Source organism: Genypterus blacodes, unplaced genomic scaffold (genome assembly GCF_046128005.1).
Source record: "Genypterus blacodes isolate CSIRO-AG114 ecotype Tasmania unplaced genomic scaffold, CSIRO-AGI_Gbla_v1 ptg000182l_1, whole genome shotgun sequence".
NCBI lineage: Eukaryota > Metazoa > Chordata > Actinopteri > Ophidiiformes > Ophidiidae > Genypterus > Genypterus blacodes.
Window position 1 is genome coordinate 248,377 of NW_027466983.1, and position 24,054 is coordinate 272,430.

A 24,054-nucleotide genomic window follows, 5' to 3' on the forward strand; every position below is an offset into this window, starting at 1 on the left:
AAAGCTTCAGGACTGCATTTACACATTCACATAGGAGTCACCCCTCCTTCAGACCAGTTACAGGGGCGAGGGGGGGCGAGGGAGAAAGTTCTTATAAGAAGGGAAGTACATGACACTAAAACAGGCAACACACAGCAGAATGTCAACTTCATCAGCACGATCACATCATGAGGGAAAGACAGAGAGGAGCCGTTTATAGTGGACAGAAGATGGGAGGAGACGCAGGGCAGCGTCCTCTGCGTCTCCTATGATTATCATGATACTTCAAATATAAAATGGATGAGAAAATACAAGTGCTGTTAATGGCATTACAAATGAATTACTCTTATAAATTACACTGGAATTGAGAAAAAAATACAAGATCTGTTGCTTTGGCACATTTGTACACGTACAGCACGATGACATATAGGTCCAAATAATCATAATAATCTCATGCCAATTGTGCGTTGTCGTTGCCAGCTACAACTTCCATACAACTGTTTTTTCTTTTCTATGCTTCAGTGTTTTTGTTTTTTTTAAAGTGCAGCTAAACGAATCGACACAGAGGATCAACAAAGCCTCAAAGTCAAGCGATGGACCTCTATGTACAGTAGCTGGAGTTCATGGAGAAGAAGCACAAAAGCACCATGATGCTCCTCTCCTCCATGTATGAGCATTAAATGCCAGATTGGTCATATGTGTCTTGTACGTGTGTCCAAGAAACTTTCAAAAAATACACATGTGCTCTTTTATTTTAAAATATATTTGTGCTGCTTCACGTTCTCTTCACATAATTACTCTACAGAGGGGCCTGTAAATGCCCTTTGTTGATGCTTAAAATAGGAAAATATGATATGAAAATGTTTTGGCTTCACAGTCGGAGAGCTTTTTTCAAACACGGCTTCAGCTGCGGATCGACGGTAACGAAAAAGTTGCGCAACCACCTAACAGTAACAGTGAAAGAACTACCTAAACGCTTTGAACGCATGGAGTATAACGTACAACACACACACCTCACTTGTTTCATTAGGGGTAATCCATTAATACGCATTAATAACTGTTCATTCGTAAAGCTTTCGTCGCGTTTCATCACCTACGCGTTGTTCCACGTATCAAATATCGAGGCAAACTATGGTCTCTTAAGCAAGTTCCTCCTCGTGTTCTCCTGCAACTACGACCGCAAGAAGAGAGTGCAAGTGATTGAACCTTCTTGTCTCTTGATGATAATGTGTCCTAAACCAAACCTTCCATCAGAAGAGACTTACGATCTGAAAAATCATTCAAACTGATTTGTTCCTAGATGGCAACTCTCCCAAGCAAGTGTACATAAGAAGACATGCATGCACACGCGAACAAAAGGGCAGCATGTTAGCAAAAGTCATGTCTTATAGAGAAGTGTGTGTGTGTGTGTGCGCATGAAGGCATACGGGGAGTGCTGAGGTTGTCTAATTTCACGTGTTTGCATGCGCATGTTTATGTACTGCATGGTGTATGGCTCAGAAAGCTCTTGTAAGACAAAGCACACTCCCATCACCACACACACATACACACACAGACATACACACACACACACACACACGCATGTTCACGCACGTCTTTTATCTTAAGCAGTAGGCACACACGCACAGTTAGCATTCAGGGTGGGCCGTCTCTGCTGTCATAACTTGGCGTGTACATTGACAATGACGCCATCTAGAGGCAGGTCTTTGATAGGCAGGTCGCCCATGTCTCCCGCTCCGTGGTCGGTGCTCTCACAGCTGCTCTGCGGCGACTCGGGAGGGGGCTGATACATCACGCTGGCCAACAGGAAGAAGATTGAACCCAAAACCTGACAGAGAGGAAGAGATGAGACGTGATGTAACTATTCAGAAGAGAATTTAATGAGAAATATAATAAAATCCAATCAAACTGACTGCACTGGCTGTTCAGACACGGATTTGTTGCACATGTTGCTGTTACCTTATAAATGATGCCGGCCATTAGGATGTACCTGCTCATGGCTGAGTTCTGATACAGGTAACAGGATCCCTGATCACCACACTTATCCTGCCACATCAAGCAGGAGATGTCAATCACGGAGCCAAACGCGATCGGCCCCGGGATGCCACCTGTGACGCACAAACAACACAGCTCAAGATCAGGGTTCTGTTTGGGCCGGGATGATACATCTGGGTCAAAAGGTTTGAAGGGTGATTATTAGAAAAGCAATAGTTGGAAAAATGATTCAAAGTGAGAAACGTAACCTACCGAGTGTGCGCACCACGATCCACTGGATACCAAGTCCAAAGGATCTCTGGCTGTCTGGCACACACCTGCACAGCAGCATTCAGGATTCAGACACACAGATACACTGATAGTCAAGTCTTCTTTAGTGACAGAGTTTGTTTCTGCACCTCCGGGCAATCGCATTTGCTCAGCATCACGGTTTGCCCTGATGATGCTCCCGGTCTCCAGCTGTCACAGACCATCTCTGATCCGTCTGGATTACTACTGAGCTGCTCTTACAAGACAAGAACAAGACTTCCACACTCCATTTCCTGGTAGAGGACTGTGAACACCAAAGGAACTAATGGGTACATGGGGACATCGATTCCCTTTAATGTGTTCACTTTTTGGTGCAGCACTTCTGTTTTCTGTTCATCGGCCATTTACTCAAACATCAGAAGTGGAATGTTCTTTAGACGTTAAGTACTAGAGAACTTATACTGGCTTCAAATGTGTAGAGTGTATAGATGCATAGTCATAAATATGAAGAGAATAATTCTGATCAATGCTATAAAGGCCTCTTGTATGCTGCTCGTGGGGCTCATACGTGATTCGACATCTTTACAATCCCACTCTTCCCTCTCGCTGGACTCCACCCACCTGAGCGTAGCGGTGAGTGCGGGGATGCTACAGAGGAAGGTGAAGGAGATGCAGATGAAGAGGAACGAGAGGAAGGCCGGCATGTGGTGGCAGGAGTTGCTGCACTTCCCCGCCACAGCGAAGCCTCCCTCGCCCCGGGAGACATTCCCCGCAACGCAGCTACAGCCAGAGAACACCTGAGGACATGACGAGGGGACACGTGGGTACAGAGGTCCAACCAAACAGAGGATACTCTACACTGAAAAGCATCTGCGTTCTATGTGTAAAAAGAAGCGGAGAGAGCACCTATACGCCCAATAAAGACGTCATTCTGGCTTCTATCAGAGTAAAGCGGGAGTGACGTGTTACCTGTTTGTCTGCAGGGAGCGCCGTGTGGTTGATGGAGCTGCAGCCGGCGTGGCAGGGGGAGTAATACATCACACCGTCAGCGCCACACACCGGGTTGTAAAGTTCTCGGATGCAACTGCAGCCCGCGTTACAGCCCACGGTTAGGGTCTCGTCTAGGGAGGAGCTGAAGAAACGAGGAAGAAGACAAAACAGGAGAGAAGCAGAGGAGGGAAGAAAGAGAGTTTAATTGAGTGTGTTTAAATCTCCCAGTGGTTTTAATGTACAACTGCACAACGACAAGCACACCTATTTCTGTAGTGCAGGCTGCTGGGGGCCCGCTGGTCCCATTGGTGGCTGTTCTGCGTCAGACTGGACTGGTAGGGCGCCGTGACCCCGGCCATGGGCACGTTGGGGCAGTGGATGAGGAAGATGAAGATGGCGAGCAGGCTGACCAGGGCGCACACCATGCAGAAGCGGATGATGCCTCGACAGCGCAGGTTCAGACGCTTCACCACGTAGCCGCCCAGGAAGGTGCCGCCGCCACCTGCTGGTACCACCATGTAACCTGAGTGTGTGAGGGAAGGAGGAGCAGAACGGACAGACCCACATGATCCCACACGAAACGGCTTTGCACCTGGACCAGTATGTTGAACACTTGAACCTCTGTATTGGTCACTCACCGAACCACATTGCAGCTTCTGAGGCGCTCAGGCTGAACTGAGACTCCAAGAATTTGGGCCCAAACGTGGACATGCCAGCGATGAGGGTGGCCTCCGTCGCTCCAGCCAGACACAGAAACAGGAAGGTGGGATTCTTTAAAAGGAGCAGCACTGATCTGAGAGGGAGAGGGAGAGAAGATGAAGGAGTGAATAACACTTTATGCAACCATCATACTCAAATAAACTATATTCTTTAGTAAATATATGTATCATTCAGTCGTCAAATGATATGAATTCATCTGTTTTTGTCACAAATCCATGGTATTTATAGAAACAAAGTGAGGGACTGAACAAAAGATAATACAAATGTGATCCTCTTCTATAATTAAACTCTAATCTCAACCACATGGAGACGTTTTTTATTATGGAACAAACAAACACTGCAGCAGATCCCTTCATGTTACGTAGTCCTGTTACATCATGTGTCTGTGTGAGATTATCTCCTCGCTCTTGTCTGCATTAATCCCTCACTGGTGCGATAAACACACAGACAGATGACAGCGACGCAGCTGTCACTCATCTGTAACACACTGCAGTCCTACATTTGTCCAAACACGTCCTGCAAAACAAGCCGATTGTGTTTACTGGAGGATTTGTTCAGGATCAGGTCATAGGGAGTGTGTCATGTTAGTGTTTGTGTGTGTCTGCCCTCTGAAGGTGTGCATCTCAAACTACTCCAGACTCCTTCCCTGTCCTCTTCCAGTGACCTACCTGGGCATGTCCTTCACCGATTTGCCAAACTGAGGGTCTGAGGCTGTGGTGTGGCTGCCGTCTTTGAGCTGGTGAGCTTCAGACACTCGCATAGCCACATACTTCTGGGAGCCTGCAGGGGGGAAGACACAGGAAGCTGATGTCAAATACAAACAAACGTCTCCCTCAAGGTCCTAAATTACTTTTCATAAACTTTGCATTTTAGGTTTCGTTGCTCGCCCATCTTTGCTCTGTTTGTAGCTTGACTGCTGCCCACTCACAGCACAAAGGGTCACATACTGATCATTCAACTTTCTAATAACAATTTCTAGGGGAGTTTTCCTTCACTTCTTAAGGCGTGTTGGCTGATTCGGAGTTCAGTCATTGAGACATTGTATCCAAACTTTGATTCCTAATCTCCGAAAAATCTTTGTTTACGTTCAGCAACATCTTTGCTGTCTTAGTGTGACATGTTCACAACCCTGTCCCAAATGTAATTCCTGGTTGACTCTACAGGGGCGCACAGAAACATCAGCAGCACCTGGTAGTTGCCGTGGGAAACCCAGAATGGGGAGCGCAACCAGAAGAGCCGCTGCTCCTCCGGCCAGGAAGCCGACCCACCATGCTCCCACCCACAAAGGGTTCTCTGGGGTCAGCTCGGTCCTAGGATCACACACACACACACACACACACACACACACACACACACACACACACACACACACACACACACACACACACACACACACACACACACACTTTATTATTGAGAACTTTATCTCTTGTGATCTGAATATCAAAACCTTTTAATAGCAGTAGTGATTAAATTCTTTTTATCTAAATCAGACTCACTTCAGGTGGATCTCAGTGTAAATGTTGAGGAAGTATCCTCCCAGCAGGTAGCCTGCTGCTGGACCCACGGTGGCTGCTGTGTAGAAGATCCCTGCAGAGACAAAGACCACAGAGACAGACCATAGGTGTGTCAGTACACCGGTTGTTTACTTCCTGTTTCCTCCTTGACGTTTCCTGAGGGTTCAAAAGGGTTCCATTGTTCTTCACTGAGCTCCGTGTCCACAAAGTCCCTTTTTTTTTATGAGAAAAACTGTTGTGCAAATGTTGTAGCTTGTGGTTATATTTACACTTTAGGGGGAATGAGTTTGTGGACCTATTTTATTAGCTGTGCTACTTTTTGAAAAGGACAAAGTGGACGTTTGCACTATTGATGTTTAGCAAATGCTGAATATTGATAGTGGAAGGAAGCTGAGAGGGTCAGAATCACAGAGCTGGCAGGCAGACAGAGGAGAAGCCATTGATTTAGTAGCATCACTAATGCTATGTGCTAATGCTAATGCCAGTGAGTAAACAGAGGCACATATGATTCGTTTCTATCCAATAGGCCCTTTTATCAAAACACGTATTTCGTGACAGAACAGCTCTTTGATTGTCTCCACGTGGTTGCTGCCAATTAGAGTCATTAGATCGTCATTAGAGGGACACACAGGTATTTGATTTGATTCTAGAGGGAAGATGTGACAGCAGGTTCATACATTTCAGCTGAACACAACAGTGCACAATGCTAAATACTGTGATTAAACTTCAAAACAATGGAAATATAATCAGTATCTTTGTTCCCCTGTGCAATCACTAAGACAACTTTAAGCTTTCTCCCAAATGATCACTGAGGGGAAAGCCTCAGAACTGGCCAGTTCTGCCACAGTGCCACTATGACTCACAGTGTCAACTCACTGATTCCATCTTTGTGACAGAAGCATGTACGTTTATAAACACACACACACACACATGCAGTGACACAAAGCTCATTTATCTGAGCCCACATCAGCAGGTGGGATAGGCCACCATTTGCACATGTGCGCTCATATTCTTCTGTCTAATCAAAGCCATCATATCGAAACAATTAACCTTCAGAGACAGACAGATCTGAGCCTCTTCCACAATGCCCAGCTGCCAAAATGAGGCTGAGGCTGAACAAAAGCGTGCATTCAGACTATAAAACGCCAGTAGCTCAGTCGGGGCCGAAATATCAAACATCAATGTCGTCGTTGAAATGAAGATGATCACAGTGCATTTCAGTCTGCAAAGAAGTAAATGAAGCACGTTGATTTACTGTAATTCATCCTGTGAAACTCAAATGTAAGATATAGAAGTAAGATAGATATAAATGTAAGATAGAAAGTGAGGTAAATCTTATTTGCGATTAAGCCGTATACATGCACAGAAACAACAAGAGTCTGCAGCTCTCTGAGTAAACTTCCCACTCCAACTGAGGAGCGTTACTCAGTGTAAGCATACTTCTATTTCAGTCACATTCAGCTGCATACATGAGGTTTAACAGCACACAGTATATGCAAAAGTTCTAAAATATCTTACTCTGAGTCAGTGAAAATGAGGAAAGGACAGCATGAGATGGTTTCAGTGAAAGAAAATCAGTGAAGTCATCATCGCCATTCATATTTTCTGACTTGATAGATAAGATTTGAAGGGCAAATCGAGCTTCTGTGTGTGACTCACCTATGTAGACAGGTGCATAGTTGGACTTGACGTTCTCATCCAGGTATGTGACCCCTAAGGTGTAGAGAGGAGTAGCTCCCATGCCGTGCAGAAACTGGCCCAGCATAAACACAAAACGATAGCTGGACATTCCTCTGCCCTCCTTGCCTTGACATGGGCTGGTACGGTTTGCCGAGCACATTCCTGTATGCTCAGGCAGGCTGACCTGGTAGGGAGGTGAGGTGAAATGAGGCAAGGCGAACACTAGAGATCCCAGCGCCATGATCAGCACCCCCCATCCCAACCAGCGTGGCTTGTGCCCCGTGCCGCCAAAGTAGCTGACAAAAGCCAAGCAGATGCAGGCGGCGATGTCGTAAGAGCTGGCGATGAGTCCGGCCTGGTAACTGCGCAGGTCGAAGCGCCTCTCGATGGAGGTGACCACCGTGTTGATGAAGCCGTTGATGATCATGCCCTGGAGGAAAGAGGCCACGCTGAGAAAGAACAGCACCCAACGAGGGCTGTTGAAAACTTGGATAGCTTTGGGCGTCAGGGCCCCCCAGCCACACAGCTGATCTGAGTCAGTGGGGATCAGGTTCAACCCCACGGGAGTCTCTGCCTCTGGTGTTCTTTCCGCTCCATACAGTTGCCCCTGGAGTGTGGAGGCCACTGTGAAGATTTGGGGCTGAATGGGGCCATCGGGTCCAGGACTTCCCAGGCTTCCCAGGCTTCTGGGCTCTGAGCCTGTAGGGCTGCCTGTCTGAGAGTCCACAGGGCTGGGAGTGTCCAGAGAGGGACCCAACGCCAGAGGACAGTCCTGCAGGTCCAAAAGCTCCTGCTTGGAGCTGAAGGAAGAGTCATTATTGAGCAAGACTGGCATTGCCCTCTGAGGGGCACGGTGAAGAGGACAGGAAGGTCCTGCGACAGAGAAGGGGTTAAAGTGAGGAGGACTTTGGTGTTGGGGGGATAAGAAAATGGGATGTTTAAAACCACAAAGCCTTATTTAAATCAGCTTTCAGGTTTATATTGGTGTCATCAGGGCCGTTGCATTGTCTCTGGTATGTTATTGGAATGTAGTGCGTCCTCCATATGTCCACAGTGCTGAGTGATGGTTGTTAAGGCTCCTCAGGTGGTCTCCTTTACTTCTCTGGAAAAGTCTCTGCAGACTGTAATGACTGGTTCATGTTGATGTTGCTGTTTGGTAACCACACCCTACAGAGAGAAGAGGGAAAGGGACTTGGTGTTGATTAAGATAAAAGAACAACAAGACAATGACAAAGGCCACCAAGTCCAGAGGGGAATGAAGCCCATTTGCTCTGCTTCTGTACGCTTAGTCACTTTTAAGTAGATATTTGAATGCAGTATTTGTAAGTCAGTTGCTCAGGAAGAAAACCTGGAGGCCGCTAACATGTTATTATTCACAAACAGCACTTTCAAATGCATTTAACTCATCACTACAGCTTTGCTACAGCTACAACTACCAAAGAGTGTACATAAGAGTGTGTAGACGTTGTAGTCTTGGTGCCACAGGTTATTTATCCAGTATAATCTGGCAAATAACCTCTATATTACTTCTGTCACCTTGTAGCAGAGTGCGTGGGAAAGTGGAGAAGAAGGAGAAAGGCAAAGGAAGAAACTAAGGAAGGTGATCAGATAAGTGACCGATAAAAATAAGTGACAGATAAAAATGACCGTAATGTAATAAGTGAAGGTGGTAGGTGGTGGAGCCAAAACACAGATATTTGGAGCAGAGTGGAGGAGAAGAAAGAGGTGAAAGCGATAAATGCTGCGCTTTAGTTTTGTTGAATAAGTAAACTAGTAAACTAAAGAAAGTTAATTCAAACAAACAAATCCATGCGAGTCGCTGAGCTTGAACTTTGCTGATCCCTGGAATGGGTTTGACAAATTTCCTTTTTTCTTATCATGACAGCACTCAGCTTGAATACAGTAAAATAACTCTTCCTTTATCTCAGGATTGGCTTTCCCCAACCTGGTGACCTCATCTGCACTCTAACAGGCTTCACGACCTTTCCAGACTCTCTATCTGAATCCGTACAACTGCTCCTCTTAATAATTGTCAGACCTGGATGACCCTGGTTGACCCTAGGCGACCCTGCTGCCTGCCCTTTGCCACATTGGCCCATTCACTCGAGAACCTTCGTTTCCGGGAGGCAGGTAGTCGAGTGGGTAGAGCTTCCGCTTAAGAACCGGAGGGTTGCCGGTTCGAGTCCCTGCCGAGGTGCCCCTGAGCAAGGCACCGAACCCTCAATTGCTCCCCCCTCTGCGAAGGGTGGTAAATATAATGTAATGTAAATCGCTTTGGATAAAAGCGTCCGCCAAATGATCGTAATGTAATGTAATGTTTCCATAGAAAAACCCTTAAAGGACCAGTTTGGAACAGCTACTAACCACATCCACCTTTCTCCCACTTCCATCAACACCACCTTTAAGTGCTTACTCATACTGTGCTTTTTCATTTAGTTTTATGTAAATGTTCAGTCATCTCATCATTTTCTTCAACTAATTTGTGATTAATGTGTATGTGTCAAAGCTAAATCACAAGCTAGAGAGGATATACATGTGTGAATGAAACAAACTCACATAATCTCCTCACCTAACCTTAATTCAAGAGAAGTAAAGGACTTGTGACAAACACAAATCAATTACTTATAACAACAATTCCACTTATTCTAAACTAACAACATTCTAAATCCCATAATAAAACAAATAGACACTAATACTGTAGCTCTTCATTAACATTAAAGGGAGATCTCACCTGGGAAGATATTGAAAGAAATCCACTTTGACCTGTATTGCCCCTCTTGATAACCAGCTGGTGGCTCGTCGGACAGCAGATGTCCAAGCAGCTAAAATAGCAGATCCATGCAAAGTCCTGATGTCTCCTCCTCCTCCTGAGCCTCTTATACTGGAGAGCTCGGCTCATTCACACCCTCAGCCGAGTCCTGCAGGCAGGGTGGAGAGGGAGGAGTCTGCTCCCAGCACCAACAATCCACCTGACACACAACCGCTCGCTCATAACGCACAGTACACACAGGAGATAAACTGTGCTGAACACACACACGCCCCTGAGAGTTGCTCTAAGCCTGTGTATTGCTCCTTAATAATGATATCACATGATGCTCTTCCATAAAGAGCTGCACTGAATTCAATCTTTCATCCACACTTTTTTTTTACATGGACCACAAATAGACTGTTTTCAAAATGCTTGAATGTACAAAAACATCCAATCAAAACAGAACATTTTAGTATTGTGGGTGTTTCATCAGATTTTGTGGGTTTTGCAACTTTGGCATTTCCAACACATACACGCTGATTTTCTCTCTAAATCAAAAATTGTGTTCTCTACTATAAACGCTGAATGACAGGTGAAAGGAAGTCCAAGCTGTTGTCTATTCTGTTGACTGCTTATAGGTTGAGGAGTGAAGACAGAACGTAATAACAAATTTAATACTAATTACAGTGAATTGATTGGTTGACAGATTTGCCTCTACGGTTTAGTGAATTGCTGATGTGTTTAAGGGATACCTAAGTTAGACGTGAGGGAACCAAGCTAAAATGAGCTGTGAGTGTGTGAGAGTTAAGCCATGGCAACCTGCAAACAATGCACTGAGGTGAGGTGATGTTTGTTTGTTTATGTGTCCCTGATCGCTCTGCCTCAGAATCAAAAGGAGGCAGAAATGGCAAAGGTTCTTACTGGAAGCTCTTTATCTCATTCACAATCTGGCCTTTTCATTTCAGTTTTCAAAGCGAGATCAGAGTGCGGACTTGTAATACTGTGGGTTCTGCCCGACCTACCGGCTCCTTTAACTTCACAGCAGAACCTTATTTGCTTTGGACCAGGAAGTCCTCCCCCTGTGTGGTAAACAAAGGCTTCTGAAGTCACAAGAGGAACAATCACAAATAGCTATCATGAAACAAATATACCCTCACTCAATATCAGTCGCTTAAATCTTACGGAAGACACTGATGTTGACACACACACACACACACACACACACACACACACACACACACACACACACACACACACACACACACACACACACACACACACACACACACACACACACACACACACACAGTCTTGAAGTAACACAACACTGAAGTGCCATCTGTCTCTTAATGTGAAAGGAAACATGATATACATTCTATCCATGACTTCCTAACTGTAATGCAATGAGTTTACTGTGGGAACAAGCAACTCTCTTCAATTATGTAAATCCAGGAAGCAACTCTTTGAACCTCACATTAGAAATCTGACTGTGGTTATTGTGTATGTGGCCTTAATGACCCCCTCAGATATCGTGAGTCCGGGGGAACAGATTATACTGTGTTTGATCCGTGTTTGATCCGTGTTTACAGAGTGTTTTTCTGTCCACAGCAGGAACAGGGAGGCTGGATTCAATTCCAACCCTGTCCACTTCAATCTCCAAAATGTCTCATAACTGCATGCTCATTGTCCTGGCAAATGTTTTCTTCAATGCAAATGTTCAACAGAAAAAAAAATACAAAGGAATTTTATGAAATTGCATTTAAACAATGAATAACACATTGGTAACTTTAACAACAGATTTTATTGAAATCAATTAAGGTGTATGACTAACAAATCTTGTGTGCACTTCAGCTTCCTGCTCTTGTTGCTGTGGTGAACTTGTATACTATTCAGCCAGACTGGGGTCAACATTATGTTTATGTGTGTACACCACACCTGCAGAAACGAGCACCGGCTCATGAGAGACGGTTTCATTTCAGTCTTTATTCCCCATGTCTACACCATGAACTGGAGAAGAACAATGCAAGTATATAATGGGACTCTGCCTGTTTCCATGACTACAATGCATCTCTGCGTTAGCCACCGGTGCTGTCAGACACGCGGCATAATTTATATCCACCTCCCTGTGACTAGAATACATATGTGCATCTGCTCTTTTCACTGTTGTTCCCATAGTTGTTTCATTGCTGTGACCTTGGAGATGAAAAAGCTCATTTTCAGTTCTCCATTTAAGAATTCAATGAAATCCCATATTTGAGATCAATACCAGACCGTGGCTCAACACAAGAGGCTGTGGCCGATGTTGCATCATGCTCTCTCTAACTCTAGGGTTGATGGCGGCCTGTTCTATCTGTTTGACCACAGTGATGCCCTTGAGGTTTTCTACTACATCAATACACACATGAGGACTAGAGCAACACACAGCTGGCATGCTTGAAGTTCCTATTGGTGCAGCCTGTCTTTATCTGAGCATTCCCAGTCCTCCCAGCACAGTAGTAGCCCAGTATTGCAGCGTGCTGAGGAATCGTACCCTCCGGGACCTCGGTGTCACTGTGGGGAATTAATGGGGTAGGACAAAGTAGGCACTGACCCAATAATGATCTTCTGCTTGGCTGCAGCTCAGAGAGCGGTCATCAACCAGCCCCACAGGCTACAGACAACACTGCTCATTTACCCCTCACCTCTGTGGCACTGACTCATCTTTACTGTCTGCTCTGCTCTTCATTTGCTTTCATCCTCTACCTTCGTCTCCCTCATGCTCACACACAAAATGACACAAGAACGCAATAGGGCTGAAAACATGTGGTTATGTTTTCAAGGATATATCAAGCAAGTGAATGAATATTTGGAAGAACGGGAAAAAACTTTAGGCATCTGTGTGTGCACATGTATGAAAATACCACCACAGACAGACACAGATGCAAATCACGCATTGATTTGACCACAGACACACAGCTTGAGTAACATCTGTTCTCATTATCCGGACACATTATCCAGGTCTGCTCACAGGACCATCTGACCTCATTATCTAGAGAACGTGGGCGAATAGTGAGGATGGATGTTAAATACCCTCTTAGTGTAAACGTACATCATCCCACTGCCCTACATCCCGCTCACATGCCAGCACTCCAGCCCTTCCTGTTGGCTTCCCAGTGAAACCAGCTGGAAGAAATGGCCTAGGCAGCCAGCCAATAGGAGCCCTAGAATGCAGACACGGTATCGTAGTACAACTAGCCTCAAATGTCGAAATGGAGATTAAGATGTAGAGACAAACCACCGCAGCTTTGTGCAGACTTCCTGTTTGCGTTGCCTAAAGCTGCACTGAACTCCACTGACGCAACTGACTGATGCTGTTACTGAAAGAAGAAGTCAATGAGCTAAATGTAACTACCTCCATCCTCATAGACCTAATGTTATATGTATTTCATATTTATCTATTTGTTGAATCGACTCTCTATAGGTAACCGGAATCTGGGAGCAAACATTTTTGGACACCACTCATCTACCTCAGACCTTCAACATGGTAGCTGCTCTGAGCACAACGTTCATCTTGCAGAAAGGAAGTGAAGACATAAATGGTTTCCTCTCTGAACCTCTGAAAAGCCTGAACAGTTTAAGGAGCTGGGAAACTTTGAAAATGACAATAAAGAGAAACTGATTGGAACACACTGTTGTCTGGGGTAGAAGCAGATAGATCATCAGCTCCACAGCAAAGGAAAGGTGTATGGGACGGATTTTTCAGTGCTCCAAACTATTAAAGAGTTGCTGGCGCCCCCCATCAGTAAGATTATCAACCTGTCTTTTTACCAATGGCTTTTCCAAAGTGCCTGGAGAAACAACAGTGACACCTATCCTTGCTCTGGGGTTCACTGGAGGAGTGTGTCACTGCTTCGAAGCAATAAAGACGTGCTGGAGTTATTTCGATAATTTGGGTTTATGTTATATTTGGCCATGTTGTGTTAGATGAGATAAGAATCAAAAGGGAAACAACCTGGACAAGGCCGGAATAACAGGTTTGTCAAATAATTTCAGCAAAAAGGCGTAAGCGCATTGACAGAATAACAGGATGTCAAACATTACAATCTGATACAGACAGTGAGGTTCTGCATTTTGTTAGCACTTTCTTTGTACACACATTGTACACAGGTTAAAGATCTCTACTCACAGATTCAATCATCAACGGGACAATTGGAGAACCGCTTGTAGTCGTGGTGGTTAGAAGAAGCAGACATGGGAGGAAGGAGGATGAATCTTTGATGAAGGAAACCCAGACTACCTTTATGCTTTGACACGGGAAAATGCAGTGTCACAGCTCCGACAGCACACATGCCGACATCCGCTATGACTTTACGCTACGTGGAAGAGCAAACCAACCTGGGTCCCACAGTAAGACGACACGCTCCCTCACAAAGAGGCAGACAATGCAGAACGGAACTTAACACCACATAATCACACCAACTGTTGTAAAAGTGCTCGGTCTCATAGTGGAAACATAGCAGGGGCTTTGCAATCTATTCTAAAGGTGCAGAAACTTCTTTCCGCACATTCCCGCTCTATCATTTCCTCTGTCTGTGACTCTGTGCGATATCACGGGGAAGTGACGATGTCTCCAAATCTAGACCGCCGTGATTGCAACACGTGTTTGCAACACGATCTGCACGCCGAGATCATTTTACACCTGAGCCAGTTCAATCAGACGAACAAAAGTAGACTGCAACAGCAAGAATTAAGCCACAACTGAACTAATTTCAACACCAGGGAGAAGTTAGTGTTTAATAAGTGACCCAGATACTTTGTTTGGTCTGATGACACGATGCTTCATCTATGCCAGCTTCAGGAAACAGTCTTGCTTGATCAAGTTTGAAATTGTGAGTTTTTTAGTTCCCCTGACACGCACGTCTTTGGACCAAGGGTGGAAACTGGAGCACCGTGATGAAACCAACACACACACACAAAAGGAGAACTAACCCAACTCCAAACAGGAAGGCCGTGACTGAATTTGCATAACTACTGCCATTGTGACGTTGCCAACCAATCAGTGGACCCCGTGCTGTCTGCACACTTGGATGGTGGATGGATTGAGGTGCTAACATCATATCTGCATAGGAGTTACCTCACAACTCGCTTTAGTTGTGCCACTGTGTGAGAGCTGTATGACATCACTATCATGCCAAGACCATTGGGTATCATACTCAATCTGCACCATCAACCAACACTCAAAATTAGACATTTGTTGAGTGTTCAGGTTGATTCATAGAGTAGAGATGAAACGGGGCTGACAATGCACCAAAACAACTGTACACTTATTAGATAAGAAGGAAAATAGATTATAACTATGAATATCCGTGTGCAGATTCATCAGCATTCATGTTTGGCTGAATGTGGCATGATGAGAGACAGTGACACACGTGTGTGACGGTCAGCAGCTGGTTTGTTTGTCTATAAACCCAACTCATCTCTAAATGACACTATAGAGAATCTCTAACCTGCCTAAATCCAACAGATGTAACAATCTGGGAAGAAATGTCATGTGTTATCACTATTGATCTCTCCGGTGAGTCCCACAGATACATTTACATCTGCGTGTGTGTGTGTGTGTGTTGTTCTCATGCCCGATCAGCTCATTTTTAACATAGAGCAGCTGACTTCTTCTCTGATATTGGGGGAACCCCTCCTATAGACCCTTGTAGGTGTGGACCCACTGCATCACTGACGCATGTGGAGGCTCCCAGGACCGCAGGTGTGCGTGCCAGCCGGTAACAGGGCACAGCTGGCACGCATAGGAGTGTCTTTGTTCACACCATACACACCATGCAGCGCAACATGTCCAGGACCCCCCTAATGACCCCATCTCCCCTCCATGAGACACCAACAGAGCTTAGTATTACTGAACAATGTGTCTACTGCAACAATAGAAGTGGACTGACACAGTGATTGCCCCCCAAAAAGGTCTGATTACCCCGAAATCAAACTAGGCCCTTGTTATATCCTTTACAAGACAACATCCGCCCCTGGCTCTCTGGCACACAGAGAGATTGAGAAACGTTGCAGCCTGTCATTAAAAATTGAATAATGTAAAAATGCGTTGGTTTGAGAATAATCATTGCTATTCCGTCAATTTTAAGACACGTGGCCGAGATGCTGTGTCATTAAACGTGACACGCCACCATGATGTGTGTGTCCAGGGGGTTTGAGGTCATTTAACAGGCAGAGCAGGGAGGAAAATGTTGTAAAAAATATGACGAGATGTTGCGAGATATTATTCGCTTGAAAGCTCAAACGCTATTTCCCCGCCTCGATTGCCGCTGTGGCTCACAAAAGCCTTTTCCAGCGGATGAGACGCCTTTGTACGGAGGCACATGGATGAGAAAGAAAGCATGCACTTTGAAATATGTGACGGATTAATGCAAGCAGAGGGATAACGACGCTTTTGTTCGCGACGTCCGTGAACGCAGCTGCAAATTACGAACGAAACCCTGGCGATATCGATCTCTGTGATGATATTGGTAATATAGTCGGTTTGCGTGGGGGAAATACATTGTGATGATCGGTTTTCGGTTGTGGACATGTGGATGCATGTTACTGATGCTGAGCAGCAGCAACAGCAGCATCAGCATCCTTCTCCTTCTTATTACCACCAGTGACAGAGTAACATAGGAAATCGACTTACCTCCATATACACGATCATGTGTCAGGCTGTATCCGTCTGTCGTTCATCCATGTGGCGTCTCAGATTAACAGTACGGAGTGAATAACAGTGTCAGTGTTGGTCAGACGCCCTTTCTGGGGCCAAAGCGAGTAACTGGCGACCAAGCGCTTCTGGTATGGAGGGTGATTAGTGCCACAGAGTGATAGTAGTGCCTTTCAATAAATTGCCAGATTTAGAAAATGCAGCAATGCCAATGGAATAATGATAGTAATACAAAAATAATACAGAAACATTCACTTAATAATTTTACACTTTCATTTTCAGATTGTCATTATCACACTGGAATTCCAATGCACACTGGTGTGGTTTAGCAAATGATTATGATTACATCACCACCCACCTCCTCTTGTGAAACTAATCCTGTCCAATAGAGCTGAAGTCTGTATCATGTTTTGACTTCATGGTAACACAGTACAAGCAATAATGTAATGATTATTAAAAGAAAATCTGACATACTGAAACAAATGAAATGGACAAATATTCATTCTCAATGGAAAGCCCAATAATAGAGAGAGAAGGTTCATGCATATGCACATTTTTGACTTTTTAAAAACCCTCAGAGCCTCAAGAGTCTTTTCCCACACACTTGTGTCTGACACTAAATGCCCCTCATACATTGGATTCAGCATATTCAGAGGAGTTCCCCCTGTCCAATGATATTCAAGACTTGTGGTGCTATCAGCTGTGGACCAATGAATGCTTTGCTGATGAGCCAAGCTGAATCAGACCAAGCTACCACTATGACTGATTGAGTGGCTTGACATGACATGATCCTGATATGAATATGGGTCAACATGTAGCCTTTGTGTGTATGCAAATAATATAGTAACAAAAGAAATACAAACTTGTGTTGTTCTGAAATGAAGTACTTATCATGTATAATTTAATAGTTCAATTATCTTCATGTTCATTTTGAGTGCAGTGTGTATGTGTTTGAGTGTACAGACGTACATTACTGTGTAAAAATACAGGTTAGAAGGTTGAGGGTGACGATTAAGGAAATGAGGAAAGGCTGTAAACATTAGTTGGAATAAATGCAATTCACTGCAAGATCTTGTACATCACCTGCATTCATAACAAAGTGATTATGACTTCCTAATTCCAGAGTTGTACAAAGGGTGTTTGAGGTTTACACAAAGGACACACACGTCAGTTATTGTCATGGCTGCTGTGTTCTAGTTCAGCACTCACTATGCTCGCCTGATTTGGCCAAAGAATAATTAGTTATAACTGGATTTAACCAGAATTAATATCCTCCTTGGATGATTATGTCAAAACAGATGTGCAGGTGTTTGCAGAGGTGCCTTGGAGGAGATTTAGAATATGTGCTTTGCTTCTCTGAATTCAAGCTGTATGCCTATATGATCACATACAGAATTCTAAATGTTATTGTTATAATGTCATGATTGGAGAAGAGACTTTCTATCCACTGGGTCTCCAACATATTAACCCCATACCAACTGTATTCCTCCATCTTGTGACTATGATGTGCAGTATACATGAGGCTTTGTTTGCTGCAGTCATTCTAGCACCGAAATGACCAAAACAAACACTGTAAACACCACCGGTCATACCTTTGAACATGGTATGATAGGTGGTAGTTGTAGTATTGCTCAAAGGGCGGACCTCTTGGGCTTTTCATAACTAATTTCAGAAGAGTTGTGTGAACAAAGTGACCACAACCAGGCCAAATTCTACTTGCACTGTTTTGTACTTTGTACTGTTGTGTGTGCTGGTAAATACTTAAGTTCTGTTTGTAAAGTTCAAGTATAAGTAATTAATTTTTAGTGCATAAAGAGAGAGAATTAGAAGTCACAAACGTCCTTGTCCGATCTGTGTAGATGTTACATTCAGTCACCACTAGAGTGAGACATTTGACATGTTGGATTTGGACATGTTCTCACATCACAGCCTACTAGATAAGGTGTGTCTTTACCAGGAAACTGAAAGTCACAGCTCAGACTCACTACTCAGTGTAGCAGAGCAAAGGGCAGTTGGAGGAGCCATGGCGTCTGCTTCTTACACAGAAGATTTGACCTGCTCTGTCTGTCTGACTCTCTTCACTGATCCAGTAAGCCTTCTGTGCGGCCACTCTTTCTGCAGAAACTGTATTACAGTTTGTCTGAGCACACAGGACCAGTGCCCACAGTGCAGGACCAATGTTCCAACAGAGGAGGGATTCCTTCCCACCAACCACATCTTGAAAAGTCTTGCTGAGAAGGCTAAAGAAGCTGAGAAGAGAAGAAAGGAGAAGGGAAGTGAAACAGCAGAGGTAAGCCATCCTACATGTGTTCTATCAAGTGTTTGTAAGGATGTCTGTATCTAAATAGAATCTTCATTTCTTGTGCCTTTTACATTGAATTATCATATTTATTTATTGATTGATTCTATTCGTTTTTAGGTTTCTGAGTGGTTTTGTGAGGAACATGAGGAAAAGTTTAAACTCTTCTGTGTCACAGAGCAACAGTTAGCGTGCGTCATATGCCGAGATGGGGAGAGACATGAAGGACACAAGTTTAAACCAATCAAAGAAGCTGCTGTGTCTCTGAGGGCGGAACTGGAAGGGTTCCTGAAACAGGTTTCTGGTGACATCCATGAGATAGAAAGCAAAGCCACCACACAGAAGGCAGAGATAACAAAAACCCAAGAGAGGTCCAATCAGCTGATGACCCAAGTCAGCCAACAGTTTGAAGAGATGTACCAATTCATGAAAAAAAAAGAAGAGGAAATAAAGCATGAGCTTAAGAAGAAAGAGATCCATGCTGTTGAGGAGATGAGCAAGAGCCTGAATGACATAGAAAGAGCTTTATCAGAGAGTCGAGAGCTGGAGGAGAAGATGACATCAGTGCTGGAAGTTACCCACTCAGAGAGGTTCCTGAAGAACTGGACAGAGGACAGCAACCTGATCACGGCAAAACGTTCGTTCAAGCAAAGAGGAAATGGGCTTCAAGTGATCAGTCCGTCTCTTAGTTTGGGGCCTTATGAGAGCCACCTGCAGTTCTTTGTGTGGAAGGAGATGCTGCAGGTCATCAAGCCTCAGCCAGAAGAGCTCTCACTCACATGCAAGGATGTAAGTGTAAGTGGACGTAGTTTGTTTTGCATTCCCACAATTGTGCAAACTCAAAGTCGGCACAGTTGTCAAAACTGTTACCACAGCTATAATTATTCTGCTTCCAATTTTAACCAAAGCGAAACACAATGTTTTGCTTCTGCTGGAACTTCCAACCAGTTTACCTCAGAGCAGCATTATTGGGAAATAGAAGTTGGGCAAAGGGATTATTGGGAACTAGGAGTGCAAAATAATTTCCTGAAGTATGATGGCAAACAATATTCCATCCCCATTCAAAAAAAAGCACTCACATTTGCACACAAACCTGAAAAGATTGGCGTGTACCTGAACTGCTCATCAAGGGAGATCTCCTTCTATGATGCAGACAACATGGAGCATATTCACACTCACAGTCTGAGTAGAGTGTCCATGCCAGTGTCTGCATATTGCAAAGTTGGATACAAAGCCAACGAGAAAGGTAACCTGCTGACGGTGTGCAAGTACTAAAATGTGGAATGGTAGGAAGATTGAGCAACTTTGAGCGATGTAGAGCAATGAAGGTTTTGTTTTTGTATTTGATTTTCTGAACATTTGATTTACCATGTGAGTAAGCAACTGTGTTCTTTAATTTAGTAGTCATTTAGTTGTAATTTCATGACTTAATATTCACACAAATCTCCTTTTACATGTGGATTTAAGGATGAGCACTAAGCATGTATACTGTAATGTAACCTAACGTCTTAACTGTTGCATTTGTTTTGATTTGAATGTGACTGTGCATGCAGGCAGGTGTGTCGCCTTCTTTAAGGCCTATTTAGTCATCTTTGAGCATATATTCACACATATAACTAACATTTGTCTTCATAATAATTCACACAGAATGATCCATGTTATAAAACTGATTTACTGTTGTTATCTATCTTTAAAGAACAATAGAGAATCTGTTGTCATGTATACATTTAGTGTGTGTGATTTCATCGTTTGAAATATGTAAACCTGATCTCAAACTAATCAAATAAAGAAGTTAAAGGAATCGACTGCCTTGATTTGTGCAAAGAGCTTTTGTATCCTGACTCAGACAGGAACATGACAGAACACAGCTGTGAATTTTAATGATGGTAATATCAAAAACTACTTTCTCTCTTGGACCTCTGTTGATTTGTAATATTCTTACACAGCAACAGTTTACTATGAACCAAGTAGCAGTTCCACCTTTTCACCACTAGAGTGTAATATTGCACTTATATATCGCTTCTTATTGTTCACGTACGTACTCTATGTTGGGAAAAAAACAACATTTCAAAGACATGTTTTGTGGTTTTTATTAATGTGAAGTATCTCGTATGCAACTGCTTTGACCTTGTGTTGAAATTGGGATGATTGACGGACGAATTCGGTGATTTCTCCGAAGTTGGGGTGTGGTGTTTCCAGGAAAGTGAAACTCAGAGATCACTGTTGTTTTGTAATATTGCACTTATATATCGCTTCTTATTGTTCACGTACGTACTCTATGTTGGGAAAAAAACAACATTTCAAAGACATGTTTTGTGGTTTTTATTAATGTGAAGTATCTCGTATGCAACTGCTTTGACCTTGTGTTGAAATTGGGATGATTGACGGACGAATTCGGTGATTTCTCCGAAGTTGGGGTGTGGTGTTTCCAGGAAAGTGAAACTCAGAGATCACTGTTGTTTTGCCAGTCACTCAGTCTGACGGTGCAGAGAGGAAGCAGAGGAGCCATGGCTGCTGCATGTTACATGGAGGATCTGACTTGTTTTGTTTGTCAGACTCTCTTCACTGATCCTGTGACTCTTCTCTGTGGTCACTCTTTCTGTCGTGAATGTATTACACGTTTTCTGAACGTGCAGCACCAGTGCCCACAGTGTCAGACAGCTGTGGCAGCAGAGGAGAAATGTCTTCCAACCAGCCACATTCTGAAGAACCTCACGGAAAAAGCCAAAGAAGCTCAGCGGATGAACAGAGGGAATGAGAAGGAGAGATCAGAGGTAAATATTGGCTTTAAAATCAGCTGTTTGTATGTAGACTATAGGTTTGTCCTCTGTAGGCCTCACTCTGATAAAAAAACATTTCTACATATGCATGATCAACAAAGTGAACTGGAAAACACGACCACAAAAATAACAGAAATGTATTAGGTTTTATGACATGTTTGTTAAGGATTTTGCAAATCACGTTACAAAATAGCCTCAAAGGAAATGTTATCATCATATAAATCAATAATGAATAATGTGATTAAATATTTCCAGATTATATGACGAGTGAAAGGACATCTCTCTCAGGATAAATATATAAAGAATCCTTGAAAATAAGTACAATGAACAAATCAAACCATGATCATTCATTATATTGCAGCCTCGTGAAAGTATTCTGCATTTATTTTGTCAATATTTCTATCAATCAACTGGTGGATTTTGATTAAAACTCCATTTTCAGCTCCAGTATCTTTCCATTAACAGATGTGTTTGCTTTCTAAAGGCTTCTGAATGGTTGTGCCATGAACACCAAGAGAAGCTCAAACTGTTCTGCGTCACAGACCAAGAGTTGGCTTGCATCATATGCCGAGATGGGGAGAGACATGACGGACACAAGTTCAAACCAATTAAAGAAGTCGCCGCGTCTCTGAAACAGGAACTGAAGCAGCTTACGCAACACCTGTCAGGTGAGATCAAACTGATGGCGGACCTGGCCAACACGCAGAGAGAAGAAATAACAAAAACTAAAGACACGTCTCGTCAGCTGATGACACAAATCAGCAACCAGTTTGGAGAGATGCATCGCTTTTTGAGAAAGAGAGAAGGTGAAATGAAGAACGAGCTGAAAGAGAAGGAGAATGAAGCGCTCGTGAAAATGCACGAGAGGTTACGGGCCATTGAAGCGGCTTTGTCTGAGAGTAGAGAGCAAGAAGTGAAGGTGACGTCTGTTCTGGAGATTTCTGACTCGGAATGCTTCTTAAAGGGCTGGACTGAGGGGAAGAGAGTGACTCCAGAGCAATTACTTAGCACCAGAACAAAAGATCTCCCAGTGGTTAGCCCCTCTCTCTCTTTAGGGCCTTATGAGAGCCACCTGCAGTTCTTTGTGTGGAAGGAGATGCTGCAGATGATCAAACCTCTGCCAGAACAGCTTTTGCTCAGGAACAACAAAACAAATGTAATACTGTCTTATGATGGCCGCAGTTTGTTTTCAGCTCCCGTAACCAGCACAGAGAGTAAAGGGTTTGTTTTTGCTTCCGCCACGTCCAGCAGCTACCAAAGTTCACATTACCCTGGCCTGTTTGGTTCTCAAACACCACCTTCACAATTTTCCTTTGGTTCAGCATTTGGCACCCAGGCAAAAGACACACACACGTCAAGTGCCTTCAGTTCCAATGAGTTCACTTCAGGGCAGCATTACTGGGAAACAGACGTTGGACAAAGGGCTGAATGGGAACTAGGAGTATCCGGTATTTTCCTAAAATATGCTCACAACAAGTATACCATCTCCAATGCAAACTCCATCATAGAGCTTACATTTGCAGGGAAACCTCGGAAGTTTGGGGTGTACCTGAACTGCCCCTCCAGAGAGGTCTCCTTCTATGATGCAGACAACATGAGACACATTCACACTGTGACCTCCTGCCTTATGCCCACACCAGTGTTTGCATATTTCAGCATGGGATATTGTAGCTATAGTAGCCTTTATGGTGTCACTGCCATCCAATCAGATAATAACCCTCTGACTTTGTGCTGGTACTAAACCATTAGAGCGCTCATTCATTCATTGCATTGCAGCTTATTGTTATGGTTGTACTGCATTGTACTCTGGTCTTCCATTTACCATTTATGTACAAAGAGCTGACGTGGGTTATTGTGAAATCAATTCGAAGCGGATATTTTGACATTTGAATGTATATAAATGGAAAAAAACACATTTTAATTTCAATGTTACTGGGTTTGTTTTAACTTCTGCAAGTGAAACGTTCCCATGTCTTACTGTGTATGACCCCTAGAGGGAGGCAGCGTCCACAGTTTGTTGTCGTATGCTGTCGTCTCTTTACAGTAGGACGCCGCTGATCAGACGTCCAGGCTTGATGTCATCATTTATTAATTACGTCAAAGCAACATTGCTGTGGAATATTCTGAATTAAACGCTTCTGCCTGTATTACACAAAAGATACATGACACTTTGTTTCATCAATAAATTGCTGACTCATGTTTAATGTCTTATTATTGACCGCCGACTGCGCAAACATCTGCAAAGTCAGAGGCCTCGTCGTCTTTGGGTCCCGCCATTTGTCAAGACAGAATTGCGGGACAAACTCTAGTACTGAAGAACTGCAAAGCCCATGATGTTCTAGGACGTCATTTCATCTCACGCCCTTTTTTAAGCACACTCGGCCGTGCAGAGTCGTCCTGACATT

The 24,054-nt window shown here is 43.8% G+C and overlaps 2 protein-coding genes across 2 annotated transcripts; one reads left to right on the plus strand and one right to left on the minus strand.

Annotated features, from left to right (window-relative positions):
* Positions 1-880: 880 nt before the first annotated feature.
* On the minus strand, positions 881-14,228 carry slco4a1 (solute carrier organic anion transporter family, member 4A1). The gene is made up of 12 exons (XM_076167945.1): positions 14,045-14,228; positions 7,110-8,297; positions 5,433-5,523; positions 5,122-5,243; positions 4,602-4,713; positions 3,852-4,006; positions 3,478-3,736; positions 3,193-3,355; positions 2,845-3,020; positions 2,227-2,291; positions 1,939-2,087; positions 881-1,807 (listed from the first exon to the last, which is right to left on the minus strand). The coding sequence occupies exons 2-12, from the start codon at positions 7,963-7,965 to the stop codon at positions 1,637-1,639; spliced, it is 2,319 nt and encodes a 772-aa protein (XP_076024060.1). The 5' UTR covers positions 7,966-8,297; positions 14,045-14,228; the 3' UTR covers positions 881-1,636.
* A 4,300-nt stretch (positions 14,229-18,528) lies between these two features.
* Positions 18,529-23,848, plus strand: LOC143014166 (uncharacterized). Its single transcript, XM_076167961.1, has 4 exons — positions 18,529-18,860; positions 18,990-20,141; positions 21,251-21,643; positions 22,134-23,848. The coding sequence occupies exons 1-4, from the start codon at positions 18,594-18,596 to the stop codon at positions 23,388-23,390; spliced, it is 3,069 nt and encodes a 1,022-aa protein (XP_076024076.1). The 5' UTR covers positions 18,529-18,593; the 3' UTR covers positions 23,391-23,848.
* The last annotated feature ends 206 nt before the right edge of the window (positions 23,849-24,054 follow it).

Coding starts and splice junctions, on each gene's coding strand:
- slco4a1 (XM_076167945.1), bottom strand. CDS start 7,965: ATGCCAGTCTTGCTCAATAATGACTCTTCCTTCAGCTCCAAGCAGGAG. Junction 5,244..5,432: donor TACACTGAGATCCACCTGAA/GTGAGTCTGATT, acceptor GTGTGATCCTAG/GACCGAGCTGACCCCAGAGA. Junction 1,808..1,938: donor TGGCCGGCATCATTTATAAG/GTAACAGCAACA, acceptor CCTCTCTGTCAG/GTTTTGGGTTCAATCTTCTT.
- LOC143014166 (XM_076167961.1), top strand. CDS start 18,594: ATGGCGTCTGCTTCTTACACAGAAGATTTGACCTGCTCTGTCTGTCTG. Junction 18,861..18,989: donor AGGGAAGTGAAACAGCAGAG/GTAAGCCATCCT, acceptor ATTCGTTTTTAG/GTTTCTGAGTGGTTTTGTGA. Junction 21,644..22,133: donor ATGAGAAGGAGAGATCAGAG/GTAAATATTGGC, acceptor TGCTTTCTAAAG/GCTTCTGAATGGTTGTGCCA.